The following is an 18,257-nucleotide window of genomic DNA, read 5'->3' as shown; positions in this document are numbered from 1 at the left end:
GGCGTCCAGAGGGGGCTGGAATCTCTCCAGAGATGGAGACTCCACACCCCCTGGGCAGCCTGTCCCAGGGCTCCCTCACCCTCACTGGGGAAAAGTTCTTCCCCAGGTTGGTGTGGAACTCCCTGTGCTGCAACTTGCAGCCATTGCCCCTTGTCCTGTCCCCACAGACACTGAAAAGGGGCTGCCTGATTCCCCCTGCATCCCCTGCTTCAGATAATTATAAACATTAATTAGGTCCCCCCTTAGTCTTCTCAAGGCTGAACATTCCCAACTTACTCAGCCTTTCCTCAGAGGAGAGATGCTCCAGGCCCTTCATCATCTTTGTAGCCCTTCTCTGGACTCTCTCCAGGAGACCCCTGTCCTTTTTATACCAAGGAGCCCAGAACTGGACACAATACTCCAGGTGGGGCCTGACCAGGGCAGAGTAGAGGGGGAGGATGCCCTCCTTTGACCTGCTGGCTACACTCCTCCGGATGCACCCCAGGATCCCATTGGCTCTAAAACTTGTGGCTGACAGGAGCAGTCTGTGCTCCTCTAGTGCTTTCTCACCTGTAGCATTTCTTAGAGTGGCTACACATTACTTGCCTTTTTCTACTGTTGCCCTGAGAACAGACATTTGTAGCAGTGCTTTCACCAGGTGTACTATGGCTGGATTTCACCAGACAGGGTTTATCTTCCCAGCTCCTTGTGGCGTATCACCTAAACTCTGAGCTCACAGTGTCTGATAGGGGGGAAGGAAGGGCAAAGCTTCTGGTTGCTCCCTTGTGGTTACGGAGTGCAGTTGCTGAAGTGCTGGAGATCTGCAGGCACCAACACCTTGCTGCAACGACAGAGGAATAGTAACGGCCAGTTCTGTGCCTGGCAGTGATTAAGTTTCCTCCCTGTGTCAGAAGGATGTTTCAGAGCCTGAGTTTGCCCCATGTCCTTCTCTGATCCCACTTGGCCCCTGGAGGAGGGGGAGAGGCTGACCCCTGCATTGCAGGAATCCAGGCAAGCACCTGGATGTGCACCTATCTCGTTTTCCAGACACCAATATCTCTCCTCCACCATTTATTTCCTCCCAGGTTCAATGCCAAAGCCCAGTGCTGTACTTCCAAACAGTACCAATTGCTGGAGCACGTGGCTGTCGCAGCTTTGCTTCTTGACCGAGCCAGAACAAGGGTCTTTCTAGCATTCAGAGCAAGCACAATGAAAGACACTTTCATGACACAGATACAGGGCTCAAAGAAAGGCCAGGAACAACAGGAGACAATCAAAAATGTATTCCTTTAATAGCTTTTAAGAGAAAAAATGTCTTTCTTCATTTAAAATGTCAGTTCTGACTTTTCAATGAGACTTTTCCTCGATGCTTTCCCGAGCACAGGAGCCTGTTTTGCTTCACACGTTGAGTTATAACATGGCATGAAATGAACCTTTAAATGGAGCTTGACTTAACATATTTTAACTTACTCCTTGCTCCTTAATACTAACAATGTAATTCTCCATTTGGAACTCCGGGAACTTCAGGCTTTCCTTCTTTGCCATGTTACTTGTGTGAGGTGTGTCTGGGATGAGTGAAAGGAAGCAGAAACTGTGAAAATGGCAAGGAGTAAATTTTGGGTTATCCTTAATACTTGTGGAGTTAAAGGGGAGATGGAAACTGGCCATGTAATGGATCTCAGCTACAGAGAATGATCATCTCTGGGTAATACAGCATTGCCTGTCTCAAGGGCACAAACACACAGAACTGGACCTCAGAGCAGTTACACGTAATGTGTTCTCTGTCAAGAGGATCTGGTCACAATGATGTGTCACAGGTGGTCACACAGAATAGTTTCCCGTCAAATGCAGTCACCCATATTTTATGCAGCAGCTTTGATAACAAATATTTTGTACTTCAGCTGCTTTTTCTTCCCTCTGTCAGACCCAATGGAGGGAAGTCAGGGGTAGTTTTTAAGTAATGTCACTTCTTACTGTGCCTGCCTTTGAAAGGCGCTTCACACAAAAGCCTTAAGACAAGGCAGAGAGGAGGACATTTTCATTTACTTAACTTTGAAAAGGAATCCAATTTTTCAGGCTCTTAAATTCAAAATCAATATACTCTGGGTCTTTGGAACCTTCTCAGAAAAAATATGCTCTAGTTACATATGCTGTACTTATACAGAGCAGTCTGTATTTTGAGAGGCCAGTGAAAGCAAGTCTGATAAATGCACCCGGGCTGCAGCTTCTCATTGCACAGAGTCATTTATTCTCAGAGTAAGGGTATGTCCTGGTGGTAAAAACACTGTCCTCGAGGTTGTTCCACAGCATGAGTGCCTTGGGGGGCACAGAGAGTCGGGTTCTTGTGTTCCCATTGAAACTGTTTGTCTGCAGCAGGGGCAAAGTTTGCTCCTCCCCTTGTGTTCAACCCTACTGAGAGAATTAACCCTCATCCCTCATTCTATTAATAAAAGCAAAAAGGTGAACTTGAACTCCCTTTGAGGTTTCTCAGATGGTGGGACTGTCTGGTCATTGAAACCTCAGAGCACAGAGGAGTGCTTTTCCATTCATGGGCCATGCCTTTTCTGCCAAAACTCTTAGTGAACAAAGTTACAGGTATTGCTGAACTTCTCTGCCACCAGGCAAACTCCCCTGAGCTCGCAGAGAGTGGTGGCTTTCTGGTTGTAAGCCATGGATTCATATGGGCTCCTGGTCTGCCTCCAAGAGATCCCCAGAAGGGAGCTGACAAAAGCCAGTTCGTTGTGTACACCAACTATTTAGCAGTGTCGGCAGAGAGAAGTAAAATCAAAGCACTAAAATAGGCAATCAAAGCATGGCACGTGCATGTTCATAACGTTATTGCTGGCCTGAGGAGAAGGCAGACCAGGAAGGCAATAGTATTCACAAATAGGATTTACACTTGCACATGAGGACTGGGTTTCTCTTGCATGTGAAGTATAGCCAGATGTCTCAGGTCGAGAGATGAAAGCTCATACTTAGAAAATTGCCTGGCTTTTTCATACAAGACAAGGCTAAAAGAGAAGGGACACAGGTTCTGGATCTATTTGATGCTCAATTAATTTTCAGCAATGCAATCAGGAAGGAATCAGAAGTAGCTAACAACTTCTAAAGTACAGGAACATGCAAAACTTTATTCTCTAGCACTAACACTGATTAATGTCTGCTACTGCAACAGCATCCCCTTTTCTGCTACCCTCAAGCCTCTGAAGAAGAACTGAAGCAGTGAGTGCAATCAGTTTTCCTTTCCTTGTCTGAAGAATTAGAACAATTCAATTGAAAGGCAAATATAATCCTACCTATGCTCCATGCTGGGACTGGAGCAGGGTGAATGCCACAGTTAAGTCTGAACATCAGGTTGTAATTGTTAGAGATTAAAAACATGCCAGAGAGAACATTCCAGGGAAAGGAGGAGAGTGAGAAGGATGGCTCTCCTGTGTCTTTTTATTAAGGCAAATTACCATCAGATCTTACAAGGGCATATTCCTGCACAGCAGAAGCCAATCAAATGGCATTTAGCCGATGAAGGAAATTATACACTGGGTTGATTTTTAATCATCCAGCTAAAAAAAAAAGCAAAGATAAGTGAACATGTATTTGTCAGCTGATAGTGCATGCAAGTCTGAAAAGCCTGTGAAAATAACTAAACCCCCACCCCCTCAACTCTTCTCTAGGATGCTGCTGTTTCATCAAATCTACTTCAAATCTAATTTGCTGTTAGCTATTTCTGCAAGATGTGAGCACATCAGCTGAGCATCTCATTTCTATGCAGATGATATAATGGCTGAAATGAAATGTCAGGTCATGAGAGACACCAGAAAAAATGCAGCAATCTTTAACAGCTGTCAGAGAGGTGGATGGTCCACCCTTCCAAGTTCAGGGGAACCATGATTTCATGGTCTTGTCTAATATCTTGTTCTCTCACCACTGGGTTTGTTTTTTTTTTTCTCTTCTTTTTCTTTATTTTTTTAATCCTTGTCTTCTCAGTGCATCCTAACGTGAGCCAGGGTTGCCAAGGAGGGTGTGCTACATGTTCTGACTACAACGGATGCCTGTCATGTAAGCCCAGGCTCTTTTTTGTTCTGGAGAGAATCGGCATGAAACAGATCGGAGTGTGTCTTTCCTCGTGTCCAAGCGGATACTATGGGACACGGTATCCCGACATTAATAAGTGTGCAAGTAAGTGCTGGGGAATGGGGAAGGGCAGGGGTTTGTTGCTTCTTTCTTGAACACAGTGTCCCCTTAGCAGTCAAGTCAATGGAGGAGCAAATGGACAGGCGGCATCTTTATCATTTTAACCCTTTTGTAGTAGTGTAGGAAGTGTTAACCCAGACAAGAAGGGAAGATCATGAAGCAGCCTGAAGCTCAGGGCTCATGGCTCTGCATGGATGACCTGCTGGTCTCACCTCCATGTGAAAGGGGAGCGCTGGAGGGTGCCAGGCAATGCCCTTTGGCAGCAAGAGGGAGCTGTGGCAGGTTCCAGGCCCAGGGGCCCAGGGATGCTCTATCTCCGTGGCTGGAGCCGTTTCACCCGCCGCCCTGCAACAAGGAGAGAAGATGGCAGGTGTCATTCTTTGGAGATGTGGCTGGCCCTGGTTTCTTTACAGCTCGTCTTATGCTTAGTTTAGTCCTCTAAACGCCTGTAGCAGCTGGCCAGGTTTCAACTAGCCAGGTTTTATCCTCATCTGGGGGAAGTTACCTGTCCATGTTGTCTCCAGGCCGGGAGACAGAGAACCTGACTTTGTTCTTTAGCACTCAGGCAAAGTTTTGACCACATTATGTATTTTGAACCATAAATGAACAGGGAGAGAGAGCTGTGTCCTCCCTACTCCTCTTTTTGTTGTTGAATTCACTGGTTTTAATCCCACAGGTAATATAAAAACATAAGAGCAACGGCCAAGTAAGTCTCCCAGCTTTTACCTGGTAATAAAAGTTATTTAGTGAACAGACCACAGAGCAAAGCCTTACAGAGAAACTTGACACTGTAAAGTATTTGCTCACTTTTCAGCAGTGTGTGGCCTTTCATATCAGACATCAGCTCGGCTGCACACAAGTTTTTATGTACTTCTTTTAAAAAATACCTGAGAACTGGGAAATATGCTGCTAATGGCGATTTGGTAATCATATAGAGAACACATAAAATACTTCAGAAGGTCTGACTGAACATCAAGGAGTCATTTAAAAAAACAATTGATGCAAACCAGTCTTAAGCAAGTTCTGATTTTTGGCATATTTTTATTTCTCCTGGGTGAATGGGGCTAGACAGTGTGGAACTGGCCCAGTGCCTGTGCCCTGTGCCATCCATCAGTACCTATGCTGCATCAGGGCAGAAGCAGCATGTACTTACTCTGATGTGTTGTGCTCTGTCCTCTGTTTGCATAGGTCTGCAAGAGGACAAGCAGTGTGAGGCCAGTCAGCAGTGTCAGGCCACCCTTATTAAACCCTTGCCCATGTCTTGGTCACCTGTGGCTGGCCTCACTGTCTGTGCAGGAGAACTAAACATAATTGGCTTCCTTTGAAGACTGTTTAATGTTGCTGGAACTGTGTGATTCTTGTATATGTGAGACAACCCATGGAATTTCTTGGCAGAGAGCAACAACGCTGTTGTTTATTGTTTGCATTTCAGAATGTAAAGCTGACTGTGATACCTGCTTTACCAGAAACTTCTGCACAAAGTGTAAAAGTGGGTTTTACTTATACAGTGGAAAGTGCCTTGAAAAGTGCCCTGATGGGCTGGAAGCCAACAATCACACGATGGAGTGCACTAGCATAGGTAAGTCTTGTCCCACCATGTCACGCCTGGTTTTCTCATGGGGGGTGGAGGATTTAAGGAGTTGCAAGATCAGTTGGAAGTGCAACTTAAAATGAAAGTGTTCTGCATCCCAAGATGTATTCCCCAGCACGACACACTCAAGGTATTTCCCAAGTCCTGCCATTTCACAAGAGGCACAAGCTCAGCAGTGTCCCACAAACAGCCTTGACGCTAAGGGCAATTCTGCCTCAGGAAATAAGCCCTGGCTGCTCTGCCCTGAGGTAGAATGACATCCATCTCTTGCTTGCTCTGTTGCAGCACTGCTAACATCAAAGGTTCAAAAATCCTGAGCCAGACTCCACATGTAGTTCAAAGATTAAAATACTAACTGCTTTGCTTTAGCTCCCTTGTACTACCTGAGCCTTCAAAGCATGCATGTGCCTGCATCCTGGAGCTTACCTTCACAGAGGTGAAGACTAGAAACTAAAACATTGAGGAAAAAAAAACCCCTATGTGCATAATCACCTGACCCCAGTGACTGAGGGTTAAAATAAACCACCACATAGTATGGCACTGTCACAGAAGGAATGAGGTTGGCCACACTGGTCCTGTGACTCACTGGCTGTGGAGAAGAGACCTGCTTTTGTGTCCTTCCAGCCTCTGACTCACAAGCTCTGATTATTCATGCCGGGGGCAGTTTTGGAAGTCACCACACCTAACTGTCTGCTCCATCCCTCCATCTGAAAGCAGAGTGAGGGGGATATTTTTGCCTCTGGGCTGCCCCAGGCCGCACCGCAGCTGTGGCAAGGTTCAGCTTGTTTTAGTACACCGGCTGTGAGTTGTGGTGGCTGAGGGCTGTGAACGGTGGTGGGAAGCAGTAACCTCTTCAGCCACCAAACCAGGGAGCACTTAGGCACAGTCTGGCCACGATGGAGATCTCCTCCCACACAGTATGGTGCACATAGCTCTCCCTGGCATCGCAGGCTTTGGAGGAGAAGTAATTCAGGAATAAAACCAATGTACAGCAGTTTGGCATTTTCCTTCTCAAAGGCATATTAGTTCAGGTGGCAGCGACGGTTTTTATGGTTTTATTTTCAAGCAAAGACTTTCCTCTTTGAAAGAGATTCAGGGGATTGTGTTTGTTTCTTGATGGCTGTTTCCAAGTGCTGTAGCCGTAGCTGCTTGACCAGTGAGTCAGTCTCAGGGAGGAAAAGGCGTTTAAAGCTACGGAGGAAAAACAGAACCTTTTTGTGCACGTGAAGGCCAATTATTTTCACAGGAGAGCTCCAGTGTAGTAGGAAAAACAAAATGACCCACATGACAACTCACTGGAGGAAGGCTCAGAGATTGCCTGAGGTCAGTTATATTTTTAGGTCCTGAAAAATTTGGAAGTAAATTCTGGAGCGCAAAAAAACGTTGATTTACAAATTCCTCCTTATAGAGGGGGGAGGAAGCCTTTCCTTCCTCAGTGGTGGCTTATAGTCTTAAGCATGCATGTGAACGTAAAGTAAATGTAAATGTTTGCTATATTTTATCAAGAGGATACTGAGGAGATGGCACAAGAGGCTAGCTTTTAAGAGCACATGGTTAAGCTTCCAAGGTTACTCCCATTTTTGTCTACACTGTTTGGACAAGTGTCCAGCTCTGCATGTTTTAAGTCCCCAATAGTACGGGATGTGCATTCAGATCACTGTGGTCTAGAAAGTGTAACCCGCACCTCTCTGAAAAGCTTGCACCCCCCTGCACAAATTCCTTCCTGCTTTGCCTGCTTACAGCTTGCATATGCTACAGGTGCTGGCTCGCTCACTATTTAGGCTGAATACCATGCAGAATATCACCAGAGATTCTTGATTCTTAATGGAATGCCATTTCATATCAGTTGGTCCTTTATAACTCCGCTGATTTCCAAACTCAAACTACCTTTGAGACCAACTGCAGCAGCCTGACCCAGCGACTTCGCTCTCCTTTCACACAGGCATGACTAAAGTTTAATTCAACTGAATCTACAAGGATTTATACTTCCTCAAAACCAAAGAAACCTCAGAATAACCCCCAGAAACTGATTTCGTTGAGACCAATTATCTTACTGTTGCCCTGTTTCAGGAATGGAATTACAAAATGATGAGTACAAATAGTAACTGACAATTATTTGACATTATTTTCTTCAGTATATCCTCAGCAGTCCAATTTATGTCAATCCACTGCTGCAAATCCTGATTAATTCCATTAATTTTTGCCACTTTATGGCTGATGCAGAATAAAATTAATGTACCATATGCATTGTGTATACAAAAAAAGATACTGGCCAGGCTCAGCTTGTCCTATGTTTGTTGCAGTGCACTGTGAAGCTAGTGAGTGGAGTCCATGGAGCCCTTGCACAAAGAAAGGAAAAACATGTGGTTTCAAAAGAGGAAATGAAGTAAGGGTCAGAGAGATCGTACAGCATCCGTCAGCAAGGGGCAATCCTTGCCCAGCTACAAGCGAGAGCAGAAAATGTATTGTACAAAGAAAGAGATGTCAGAAGGAAGGAAAAGGTACCACGTTATCATCGTCATAATATGAGATTGGTATTGTGCTTGTTTAATGATTCACATCTGAATTCCCAGGCCTCGATTGCAGGCTTCACCAAAGCTCCAACTGATGTGGTGTTCTTTGGGCTGGAGAGAACTGTGCCCTTGCCTGGAGTAAATAAAGTCCTAATGCTGCTCCAAAAAATGTGCTTTGTGTGATCTAGAGAGAACAGGGTGGCTGGATGGGAAGGCACATTCTCTCTCAGTTCTGCCGAAAGAGCTGCCAAGATGAGGGGTTGCATGTGGAGATCAGAACCAAAAGATCCATCGTAAAGCATGTCATGGTGGGAGTTCTTTGTTGGGTATCAGGCAGCCAAGTTTCAGACATCAACCATGGGCTTACCTCCAAACTGCTTCCCATTTCATGCTTCCCTACAGGTAAGACCATCACTCTTGCAATTGCAGCTCTGTGGTCTCTCTCCCACCCTGAACACTCTCTACTAGCTCTGACTGAGCAACGTGGCCTGATCTGGCTCATGATGTCTCAGCGTGGAAGAAAGACCACCAACACTTCATGGCAGCCAAGAGAAATTCTGCTTGGCTTCACCCAATAAGCAAGAGTGCCAGTAGAGCTGCCCCTCCATGCAGGCTAGCTTCTTGGACTTGCTCCCCATCACAGCACCTTGTGAATGGCATCCCAGATGTTAGGAATGGGAGGTGCTTAAGAATTTGGTGAAATAATAATTGACAAATATCCCACCCTGCAGAGACTGTGGTTCCATTGTTCCCCTTTCTCCCCTTCTTGCAGCAGGGCAGTCACTCACTCTGTCTCTGGTGTAGTTACTCTGGGTAGCACAGGAGCACCAATGGAAAATTTCCTTTTCCCAACCCTTCCCATTTTCCCCATCCTTCCCATTTCCCCATGCCTTCTCTTTCCTCCTTTCCTCCCACCTCAGAAGCAAGGTTCCACCCCTTTTGAGGGTGAGTGCAGCGGGTGAAGCAGCTGCCCCCTGTGTGAACACCCATGAGCCAGCGTGAGCTGCTGGTGCCGAGCAGTAACGCGCTGTTTCATTGACGAGTGATCGACAGGGTTGCTGCAGACCACGTACAGAACCACTGAAGGGGTTGGGAGCTTGTAATCCTCTCAAAGCTTGGCTTGCTCCATTAGGGATATACCTCATGGGAAGGGGAATAATGTTAGAAGGAGGATCTTATGATCCAGACAGCTGCAAGTGCGTCCTCCTCACTCAAGAATTGGCTGGATCTACTGATTTATGGGAAACTACGGGGTAGATGTCACCTCCTCCTCCTCATGTCAGGCAGTGCCTTGAAGAGGTAAAGACATACATCTGCCTGAGGGGAGCAGCCAAGGCAAGCTGTTTATGGGTCCCTTATGCTTAGAAGAATCTCTGTCTCAAGTGTCCGTGCTCGCTTCTGCTCCTGCACAGTGGCACAAATTAAAGCACAGCCTCTCTCATTAGTCCCCTGTAACTGGGGGAAACAGGCCTTTTTTTTTTTTTTCCACCTACCAAAGCTAATTTTGTAAGAACGGAAAATATAGGAGTGAAATGTAATTCTGGAGCTGTGAAAGTGTTGCTTCGAGGTGAGAATGCTGTTGTGTATTTGCTTATGGCGATTTGGCAGTCCCTTCAGATTGGACAAGACATTTCTCTTTGAGAAATGCCTGCTGTTCCTGCCTAGGAAGTACTTTAGAAGAAACTACTCACGTATTTTACTGTCAATTTTTATTTTATGGGATCTGAGCCAAACCATACTTGAAAAATACTGTGCACCACAAGAATTCGTGCACAATCTTTTTCTTTCTTTCTTTTTTTTTTCCCTGCAATGTGCATAAAGGAAGGATTTTTTCATTCCTTTTGAACAACTCCCAGACTACATTCTAGCTTGTTTAACACTCAGTAGACAATTCCTTTGAAACCAATGCAGGTAGATGGAATCTATGTTCCAACTCTACCCATGCCCTTGGGATTTGCATGTCTATGAGATCACTATATACGTCTTACTATCCACAAAAGTCTGGCCCATTCACTTTCATACACCTTCACAAGGAGATGAATTGAAGATATTATTAATAATAAGATAATTCATAATAAACCTGAGGAAATTCACACATAAAATATGAGGGTAAACAAGCTTTAAGGGATGGATTATGGTGACAACCCAGGAAACTGAGAATTAAGCTGAAAGTTTTCCTTCTGCTCCCACTGGAATGGGGAAAATGAAGCTTTCCAACTTAATCTCCGGGCAGCTTATCTTCCCTACTGCTACTGTCCCTTATTGCACAGGGTGAAATTTGTGCTCCCCTTTTAACAACAGAATAATTGCACAGAAACCAAGCCAGGCTTTGTTGTTATGGCTAGCTGCATCCAGTTTGTGAGTGCAGAAGGAGGTAACAATGACAACACTTTGGGAAGTGCAAGGGAAAGTGAATATATTTATATTTACTGGGAAGAAATCTTGAAAATGGTTTTCTTTCTCTGCATTGCACGGCTCCCTGTTGCCACTCAGGCGTTTAGTTTTCACGACACTGGGTTTTGAAGTCTAGCAGCAGACCCAGGCATCACCAACGCCGCTGCTAATGATTTCCCTGCGGCCATGAGGACAGGGTTAGCTCAGCCAGCCTCGGCCTTTTCCCTGTTAAATAGATGTCTGTGGCTGAGGGAGTCAGGGCAGAGACCGCATGATGACGGGGTACGCTCGTCACAGACGCCTCAGCGACTTTGCTCAAGACGTTGAGATCAGAGACAGGATGTTAGTCAGTGAAGTCGCTGCTATCACACAGAAGCAAGGGCATGTTTCTGGAACAGCCAGGCAAAATGAGATAAAGTGGATGAAGAGAAGGGGTTTTTTTTTTGTTTGTTTGTTTCCATCTGTGTCATCAAAGTCGGTGAGATCTATTGCAACTCTTTTGTTCCCCTCTCTGGCTATAAAATGAAGTTTTACTGGGAGACGGTGCTGCTATTTTCAGAATGAATGCAAACGAATGAGAAGACCGAGGTTACAAATAGCCCAACTACCCTAAAAAGTTCTTCTTACTCATTTTATCACTAGACCAGTTGATCCAGTGTGTTCTGACGTGGCAATTCCCGTATGCCTCACACACAGGCTCCTTTTATAATTCAGCTCCGTCCAAACCTCACTGTAATTTGTGTCATCATTCTCTTCTCTTAATCCCATGATGGCGAGTTCTTCTTAGTCTGCACTACTACACAATTGTTTTAAGTTCCAATTCCTTCTTCCTTTCTCTCCCTCGTGCTTTTATGTCCTGCTGCCCCGGCGCAGAGCGTTTTGACGTTCACCTTCCCCCAGCTAATACCTTCTTTGCTCCTAGCTTTCTCTGACAGCCATACATTGAGAGTCATGTGTCTCCTGTAGCCACCACCTCTGTTAGTGCCAAATGGCACAGAGATGTCCTGGAAGCGCGTAACTCACAGAGCTCTTCCAACACTGCACATTACCCGTCAGTGTTGTTTCTTTGCCGTAACAAGCGTGCTCTGGCCAAACATGAGTCCCTTCGGGCCGCTGTCTGCAAGCGCCTGAGACTGACTTTCACTGGCCAAAAGACAAATATCAGAGTTCCAGGCAAAAGTATTTGTGGGGAGGAAGGAATCGCGTGTTTTCGCGCATGAGTAACTGCCGAGGAGGGAACATTCACCCTGTGACTTGCTGATGAGAGCCCCAACCAAACCCCCCGGGAGAGAGTACAGCTCAAGTGCTGTCAGAGAACACGTCCTGATCAGTTTGAAGAGACCGAATATGCCCATCCAAAGACTAAGTGGGTAGTTATGAACAAGGCAGGCATCGTATAAGCCTGGGTATCAGGCCAGCCAACGGATAGGCTGCGTTGTTTACACAGTTGCAAACAAAGAAATAATGCATTTCAGTTGCTGCTTGTTCATTTATGGATTCGTTTGCACACTGGTGGTGGCACTGAGAAGTTCAAAGGAGAGAGCCAGTGCTCTCTGCATCCAGTTCTGTGCCACCACAGACTGAAGTTCCTGTTCCTGGCAGGCAAAAATTCAGGCATTAGACGTGAAGACACAGTGGGAAGGAGGTAGAATAGTGCATTTCTTTTTCACCGTGGGATGTAGGAACTGTCACCTTGTAGAGTCTGAAAGCAGGATACAGTTCCCAAAGGAAGTGGGGTGATTTTGCTAAAAACTCCCACGTCTGCAACCCCTGGAGGTAAGGGAGCTTGTCAGTCAGTGGTTTGTGCTGTAAGGAGAATACAGGTACTGTGCTGTGGCTTTGTCTGTGTGGGCACAGCAAGAATAGGAGAGAAAGCAGTGGCTCTGCCATGTGGAGCTGAATTCTAGATGTGAACACAAGGGAACCAGGGGAACGTGATTTGTGTTGGGCAGTTTTAATGCGGAAGTGTATATATTTTGGGGAAATAAAGCAAATGCTTTTATCCTGTACTGCATAATTGTGAATATAAAAATCCAGGTTGGACTTGGAGAAGTGAGTCTCAAGTCATCTCTGTTGGTTCTTCGAACTAGTTCTTTCACCCCTTATTGCTTTATGTCCACATAGTGCTTCTTGCCTATAAATCAGATCTTGTCTGAAAACGTCTTCAGTTGGCTATAGTGTGAGGAAGGAATCCTATCAGGCATCCATCAGATTTCCAAAAACACCACTCAGCTAAAAATCCCAAGCCATTCATCAAGAATTTACTTTAGTTGAAAACAGTGTAACTTAATACTAACAAACTTAAAATATTAGGCAATAAACTATTTTCACTCACTGAACTTAAACTCATTGCATTACCCATCCCAATGTACACGCTCTGATGCCATATGGAATCATATAACAAGGGAGCACAGAGGGCTCTGGAGTCTAAACTAACTTGCCCCTTTTCTTACAGAGAATAAATTCTGTAGTTGATCTCTGTTTGAGGTGCACTAATCTCACCAACAGTCTGTTAAGCTGTCCCATGCCAAAGAGAGAAAGAAAAAGCGAGCCCCTACTAAAATAAAAGATGTGTAAGTTCAACCAGCTTTTAAAATGTATGTGGAAGTACAGTAGTGAGGGGAGCCTTTGAAATCAGTGGGAGTCTCACCTCTCCTTTCTACACGTTTTGAGTTGTGGCACATAAAATCCGGGTTTCATGGTCTTCACAACCCACAGAAACTCCTGTGTAGCCACTTTAGATTTGCAAAAGTATGTGCCACATTAATGTGTTTTATTTGGTAACACTAATTTCTTTTCCCACCCCCCCACCCCCCAAAAAAAATAAAACTCTGGACTGCCAAGCCTCTGGAACAGATTCTTGTGCATTTTGTTGAACTTTGTGTTCACACTGGGCAGTCTGAATTTGGAGTGAATGCAATTGGCTGTCTGAGAATTCCAATGAAGAACAACAAACTGAGATCCCACTGAACCTCCATAGGCAAAAGCACGATGGGGTTTGATGCACTTAAATTGGACAGCTAAGAATTAGTTGGTTTTGTCTAAGGAAGGGTCATGTCAATGGTGGGGTTAATACTGCACCTGGGGATGGGGATCTGTGATGCTGTAAGATGGATTCTAAGAAGGACAAAATAATTTGCCTCCTGAAAGTGCCTGTTTCTTTCCAGTGACTGTTAAGGACAGCCTAGCATGAGTGATCTGGACTTTTACCTACTAACTTTTAAATTAGTCGTGTTTTCTCTATCTGCACAGTAATGACTTTGTAACGCTGCAAAACCTAAGCCAAGGCTCACCCAGGCTGACACTGTAAGCAAGACGAGTGTGTATCAGGGGATCCATGGATCAGGCACAGTAAAATAAAAGAGGGAGTGGAGTTGAAAACTGCTCATTCCCAGTACTAATTTCCTTTAGTGCTGGCGAAATCAGTCTTGGAGCAGTGTTTTGTTATTCTTGTTGGTAAACAGCTAGCAAAGGCTGCACACCTGCTTATGCAAAGGTGAATTGGCAGTTGTGGACCGAGCTACCAATAGTCTGTCCCTGTACACTCCACACACCAAAGATAGAAGGCTCTTCCCAGGGCAGTGGAGGCCCACACCAGGCCAACAATTCCTCACTGTACTATTTTTCAACATTTGTTTCTGATGTTAAAATGAAAAAAAAAAAAGGGGGGGAAAATTCTGGGTATTTTTAGTCCTAGGTACTTTTACTTAATCATTTTTAAGTTCCAAGCATTGCTACATGGGAAAGTAAGAGCAAGACATCCCCACAGTCACATCCTCTCTCCCTCGTGCACTTCGCTCAATGGCATTTAAAACAAGAGGGCTGAGGCATGTGAGCCGGGGAGACATCCCAGTGCACAGTTCGCTGGTGTAACTGTGAGAGATGGGGTGTCCCTGCGTGAAGGTCACTAGTGTGATTGTGGTTAATGACCTTACTCCGTGGCGGGTCACCGGACTTCTGAAGCCTCAAAATGAACACAAAGCTAATTACTGCATCCCTGTGTTTACATACTGCATACGCCAGCGGGTCATAACTCTGGCCTTTGTGAGCCTGAGTTACTATAATTGAGGAATCTGTCTTGTGAAGAGTTTGGTTGTTTATTTTCTGTTTGTTGCTGCCAAGAGGACCTCTCATTTCCTTTCCTTGCAGGGGTTTTGACTCTTTAACTTTAACACATTTCCAGCCTCCGAGCGTAAAGTGGTTGAGACTGGGAATCTGCTAGTTGCAACGTGAGGGGACGTGGGGTCCCAGGGCTACCTTGAGAGAGGCAGGGCACGGACAGCACGGGGCTGCCCACTGCTTCGGGCTGGCAGAGAGGGATGCGATCGGGAAGAGATCTGGGTGAGAAGAGTTAGGAGGGGAAAAGTAGGATTGATATGAGTCAGAATAGATAATAGTAAAGGATGTAGAATTCAAGGGCTGAAAAGGTTGGAAAAAGCCATTTTTAAGCTTTAGTCACGGCATTTTCATGATTTATTGATAGGCATTTTTGTTATTAGGTTATTACCTGCAAACTGAGATCTTAAAATCTGAATTAATCGATAGTCCTATTGCATTTTGCTACAAGTACATTTATGATGTGTTAGCGTGAATATTAAAATCTTGCCATCCCTCCCAATTCTGACAGGCTCGTGTCCACCGTGCAAGCAGGTAATACCTACACATACGCTGTGTGCCTCTGCACATAGCATAGAATCATAGCATGGCATGGGTTGGAAGGGACCCCAAGGGTCACAGAGCTCCAACCCCCCTGCCACAGGCAGGGACACCAACCTCCAGGCCTGGATCTATACAAGGCTGACCAGGGCCCCATCCAACCTGGCCTTGAACACCTCCAGGGACGGGGCTCACATGTCAAAATCGGGTTTAGCCTCACAGGGTGCTGGGCCGATGCAGTCTTGGCGCTCCCTGGGAGATGTTCTCCTTTCCCACTACCAGCTCCTGTCTTGCCAGGTCCTTGGGGGGGGTCTGGGAGCAGAGGGGATTGCCCAGCTGCCCTGAGGTCCTCTGGAGCGTGCTATAAAAAATGGGCCCAGACACACTGCTGGTAAATGGCATCAACCTCCTATTAACTGGAAAGGTGTCAGAGCTGAGAAGGAGGTGTGTGGTCGGTTGCTCGTAAGGGAAGTGAATCAGAAAGAAGCTGACTGTGTTCTTCTGTTAAAATGTGAACGATGTGAGAGCTGTTTTCCTCAGATCACTAAACCAAATAAGGGATAGAAATCAGCTCTTTTACTCTTCCTGATCTTCCCTTGTGGTGCCTCCTTGTGCTCCAGAATTGGCTGGCTGACTGTCCTTTAGATGCCTGAGCTTTAGGAAAAACAGAAGGAAACACAATCCTTTCATGAACCCTCTCTTCCATCCCCTTCCAAAGTGACCACCAGGTATTCATTCAGCACCAAATTTCCAGCACCTGCCTAAAATCTTCCTCCTTGAATAAAATTGTTTGGGATTGAGAGGAGCAGCTCCACCTCTAGAAGGTGAAATCCACAGCCATGTCTATACTGCTGAAGAAAAGCAGGCAAGAAGTCTTCTTCTTGGCCACCTTTCAGCTTGCACCCCAACTAGCTGGGGCTGTTCCCTCTGTAGCAGGTTTGACTGAGGAAGGATGGCTCTTGCAGGTGAAAGAGAGTCCTAAACCAAACTACCAGTTATGCTGGGAAGTCACGCAGGGGTCTGCCTGGTCTCCATCCCTCTTCCCTGATACAGCTGTACTTTACTTACCTGTGGAACTTTCACCAACGTGACATTCTTCTGTTAGAGGGAGAGGCAAATAGGAAACTGGCTTCTTGCTCCTCTCAGTGCAGGGCAGAGATTACATGTGAAAGGGCAGAGCATCATTCTCTCTTGCCCCACATCACTTCCTTGCTCAGCTGACACATCCTCACTTAATCTTCCTTCTCTCTACACTGGCCTTTCTATCACTCCTCGCAGTGGATGTTTCTGAAGTTCTTGCCCTAACTTGTAGTGCTTTAAGGGGCTCTTTTCTGAAAGGACATCTTGTCACAGATGGAGGAGGAAATGAGCCTCTTCTGGGCTGTGTGCCACAGCAAGATATCTTGACAACTTATTTCTCTTGACTGTCCAGAGAACCAGAGCAAGCTGTTTTCTCACCTTTGGGCAGTATCGCCACAAAGTAGAGGCGAAGGGAAGTGGCTGCTGACAGCAGGACTCAGCCTGCCCTCACCACCCAGAGATCTAAACACCTCATTATTTTGGCCTGTGTGTCCTGGAAGGAAGAACAAATGCAAGAGAGAAGTTTGCTAGCACATCTATCAAATTTAGGTTCAAGAATGCAAAACATTTGGGGTATGTGAGCTTCAGAGTGAATCAGGCAGTGGATGTCTCCAGTCTAATGGTGACACACGGAATGCTGTTTAATCAGCTAAATCCAGGGCTGGGGAGTACTTCCATGTATAGCCATGCTTCTATAGCACTGCCAGTCGAGGACAGCAATGGCACTCATTCACTATTGTGTTATAGCAGCCACTTAAAGGGCCTGTTCTGAGACCCACTGACTTCAGAGCACTTTGGATCTAGCTGTAAGGAAGGGATTTTCAGCATTCCTTTGTAACAAAGCGAAAACAAAGCAGCACTTTTTGGCTGCTGTTTCTCCTCATCTTACTGGATATTTGTCTGTTCTTACCCCACCCAGGCAGCTCTGTTTGCTTTTCCCCACCCAGGTCTCTGCATCTCCAGCCTCCCCATCTCTTAGCACACTGTCCCTGCCAGCTCTGACACCTGATGTAGCCTTTGGTCTGCTGATGCTGCCAACTCCCAGCTCTCTTCCAACCTCAGAGCACTGAAACAGAAAACACTCCCTGCTGCAACTTTGCTTTACAAAGGTCCAAAGGAGCTTCAGAGCGTTCCCAATGAGATGATAAAATCCCGTGTTGTTATCAGAAACCATAAAGATCAAGAGAGAGGTTTTGGGGATCTCCATCACGGAAGATTTTTAAGGCCCTTAGACAAACATCCATCAGAGACAAGCTAAGGATAGGAGTTCAGCTTCATAGCCTAGTAAGGGACTAGAGAACACTTTGATAAACATTTCTAAAATTGCTACAAAAATTTTCCACATTTTTTTTCCTTACCCATTGCCTTCTGCAAGACTCCCAGAGAGACACAGCGTGCTGCACATTCGCAGAGCACAAATCCAAGTATCTCTGTTGACTGACACCGATATAAGGCCTCCTGCTGTCTTTACTAAGCTCAGACTTTTATTTGGGCCAGAGTCAAAGAACTAAAACCAACTTCCCTTTCATTTTGTCCAGTTTAGTCATTTGCATTGCTGAGATATCTGTTCATCTTCCTCTTCGCATTCATCAGCTTTGAATCACTGTAATAGGAAGAGTACAGGGCTGGATTTTCTTGCTGAAATTTTCAGTGAACTTCTTACACTAATTCACCAGAGATATAAGCCAGCACCTCTCTGCCAGTGAAGCTATGTATCCTTTAAGAGCAGAAAAAGATGTGGCCCACGAGGGTAAAACTGCTGAATGCTTTGGCCTGAACAAGAAATGAGCAAATTATAAGGATTGATGCAAACAAATACAATTTTCCAGTATTTTTTGTTAAAGCGATTTTGC

The 18,257-nt window shown here is 45.5% G+C and overlaps 1 protein-coding gene across 1 annotated transcript in view; it reads left to right on the top strand.

The window, feature by feature from the left end:
- RSPO3 (R-spondin 3) overlaps positions 1-18,257 on the top strand; it is a 61,867-nt gene that overhangs the window by 31,688 nt on the left and 11,922 nt on the right. Inside the window, exons 2-4 of the mRNA XM_084261496.1 lie at positions 3,964-4,155; positions 5,603-5,749; positions 8,065-8,262. Coding sequence (XP_084117622.1) covers positions 3,964-4,155; positions 5,603-5,749; positions 8,065-8,262 — 537 coding nt within the window. The remainder of the gene's footprint in view (positions 1-3,963; positions 4,156-5,602; positions 5,750-8,064; positions 8,263-18,257) is intronic.

The sequence above is a fragment of the Gallinula chloropus genome (genome assembly GCF_964237585.1).
Source record: "Gallinula chloropus genome assembly, chromosome: 3".
Classification (NCBI taxonomy): Eukaryota; Metazoa; Chordata; class Aves; order Gruiformes; family Rallidae; genus Gallinula; species Gallinula chloropus.
This window is presented reverse-complemented; position numbering and strand designations above follow the sequence as displayed.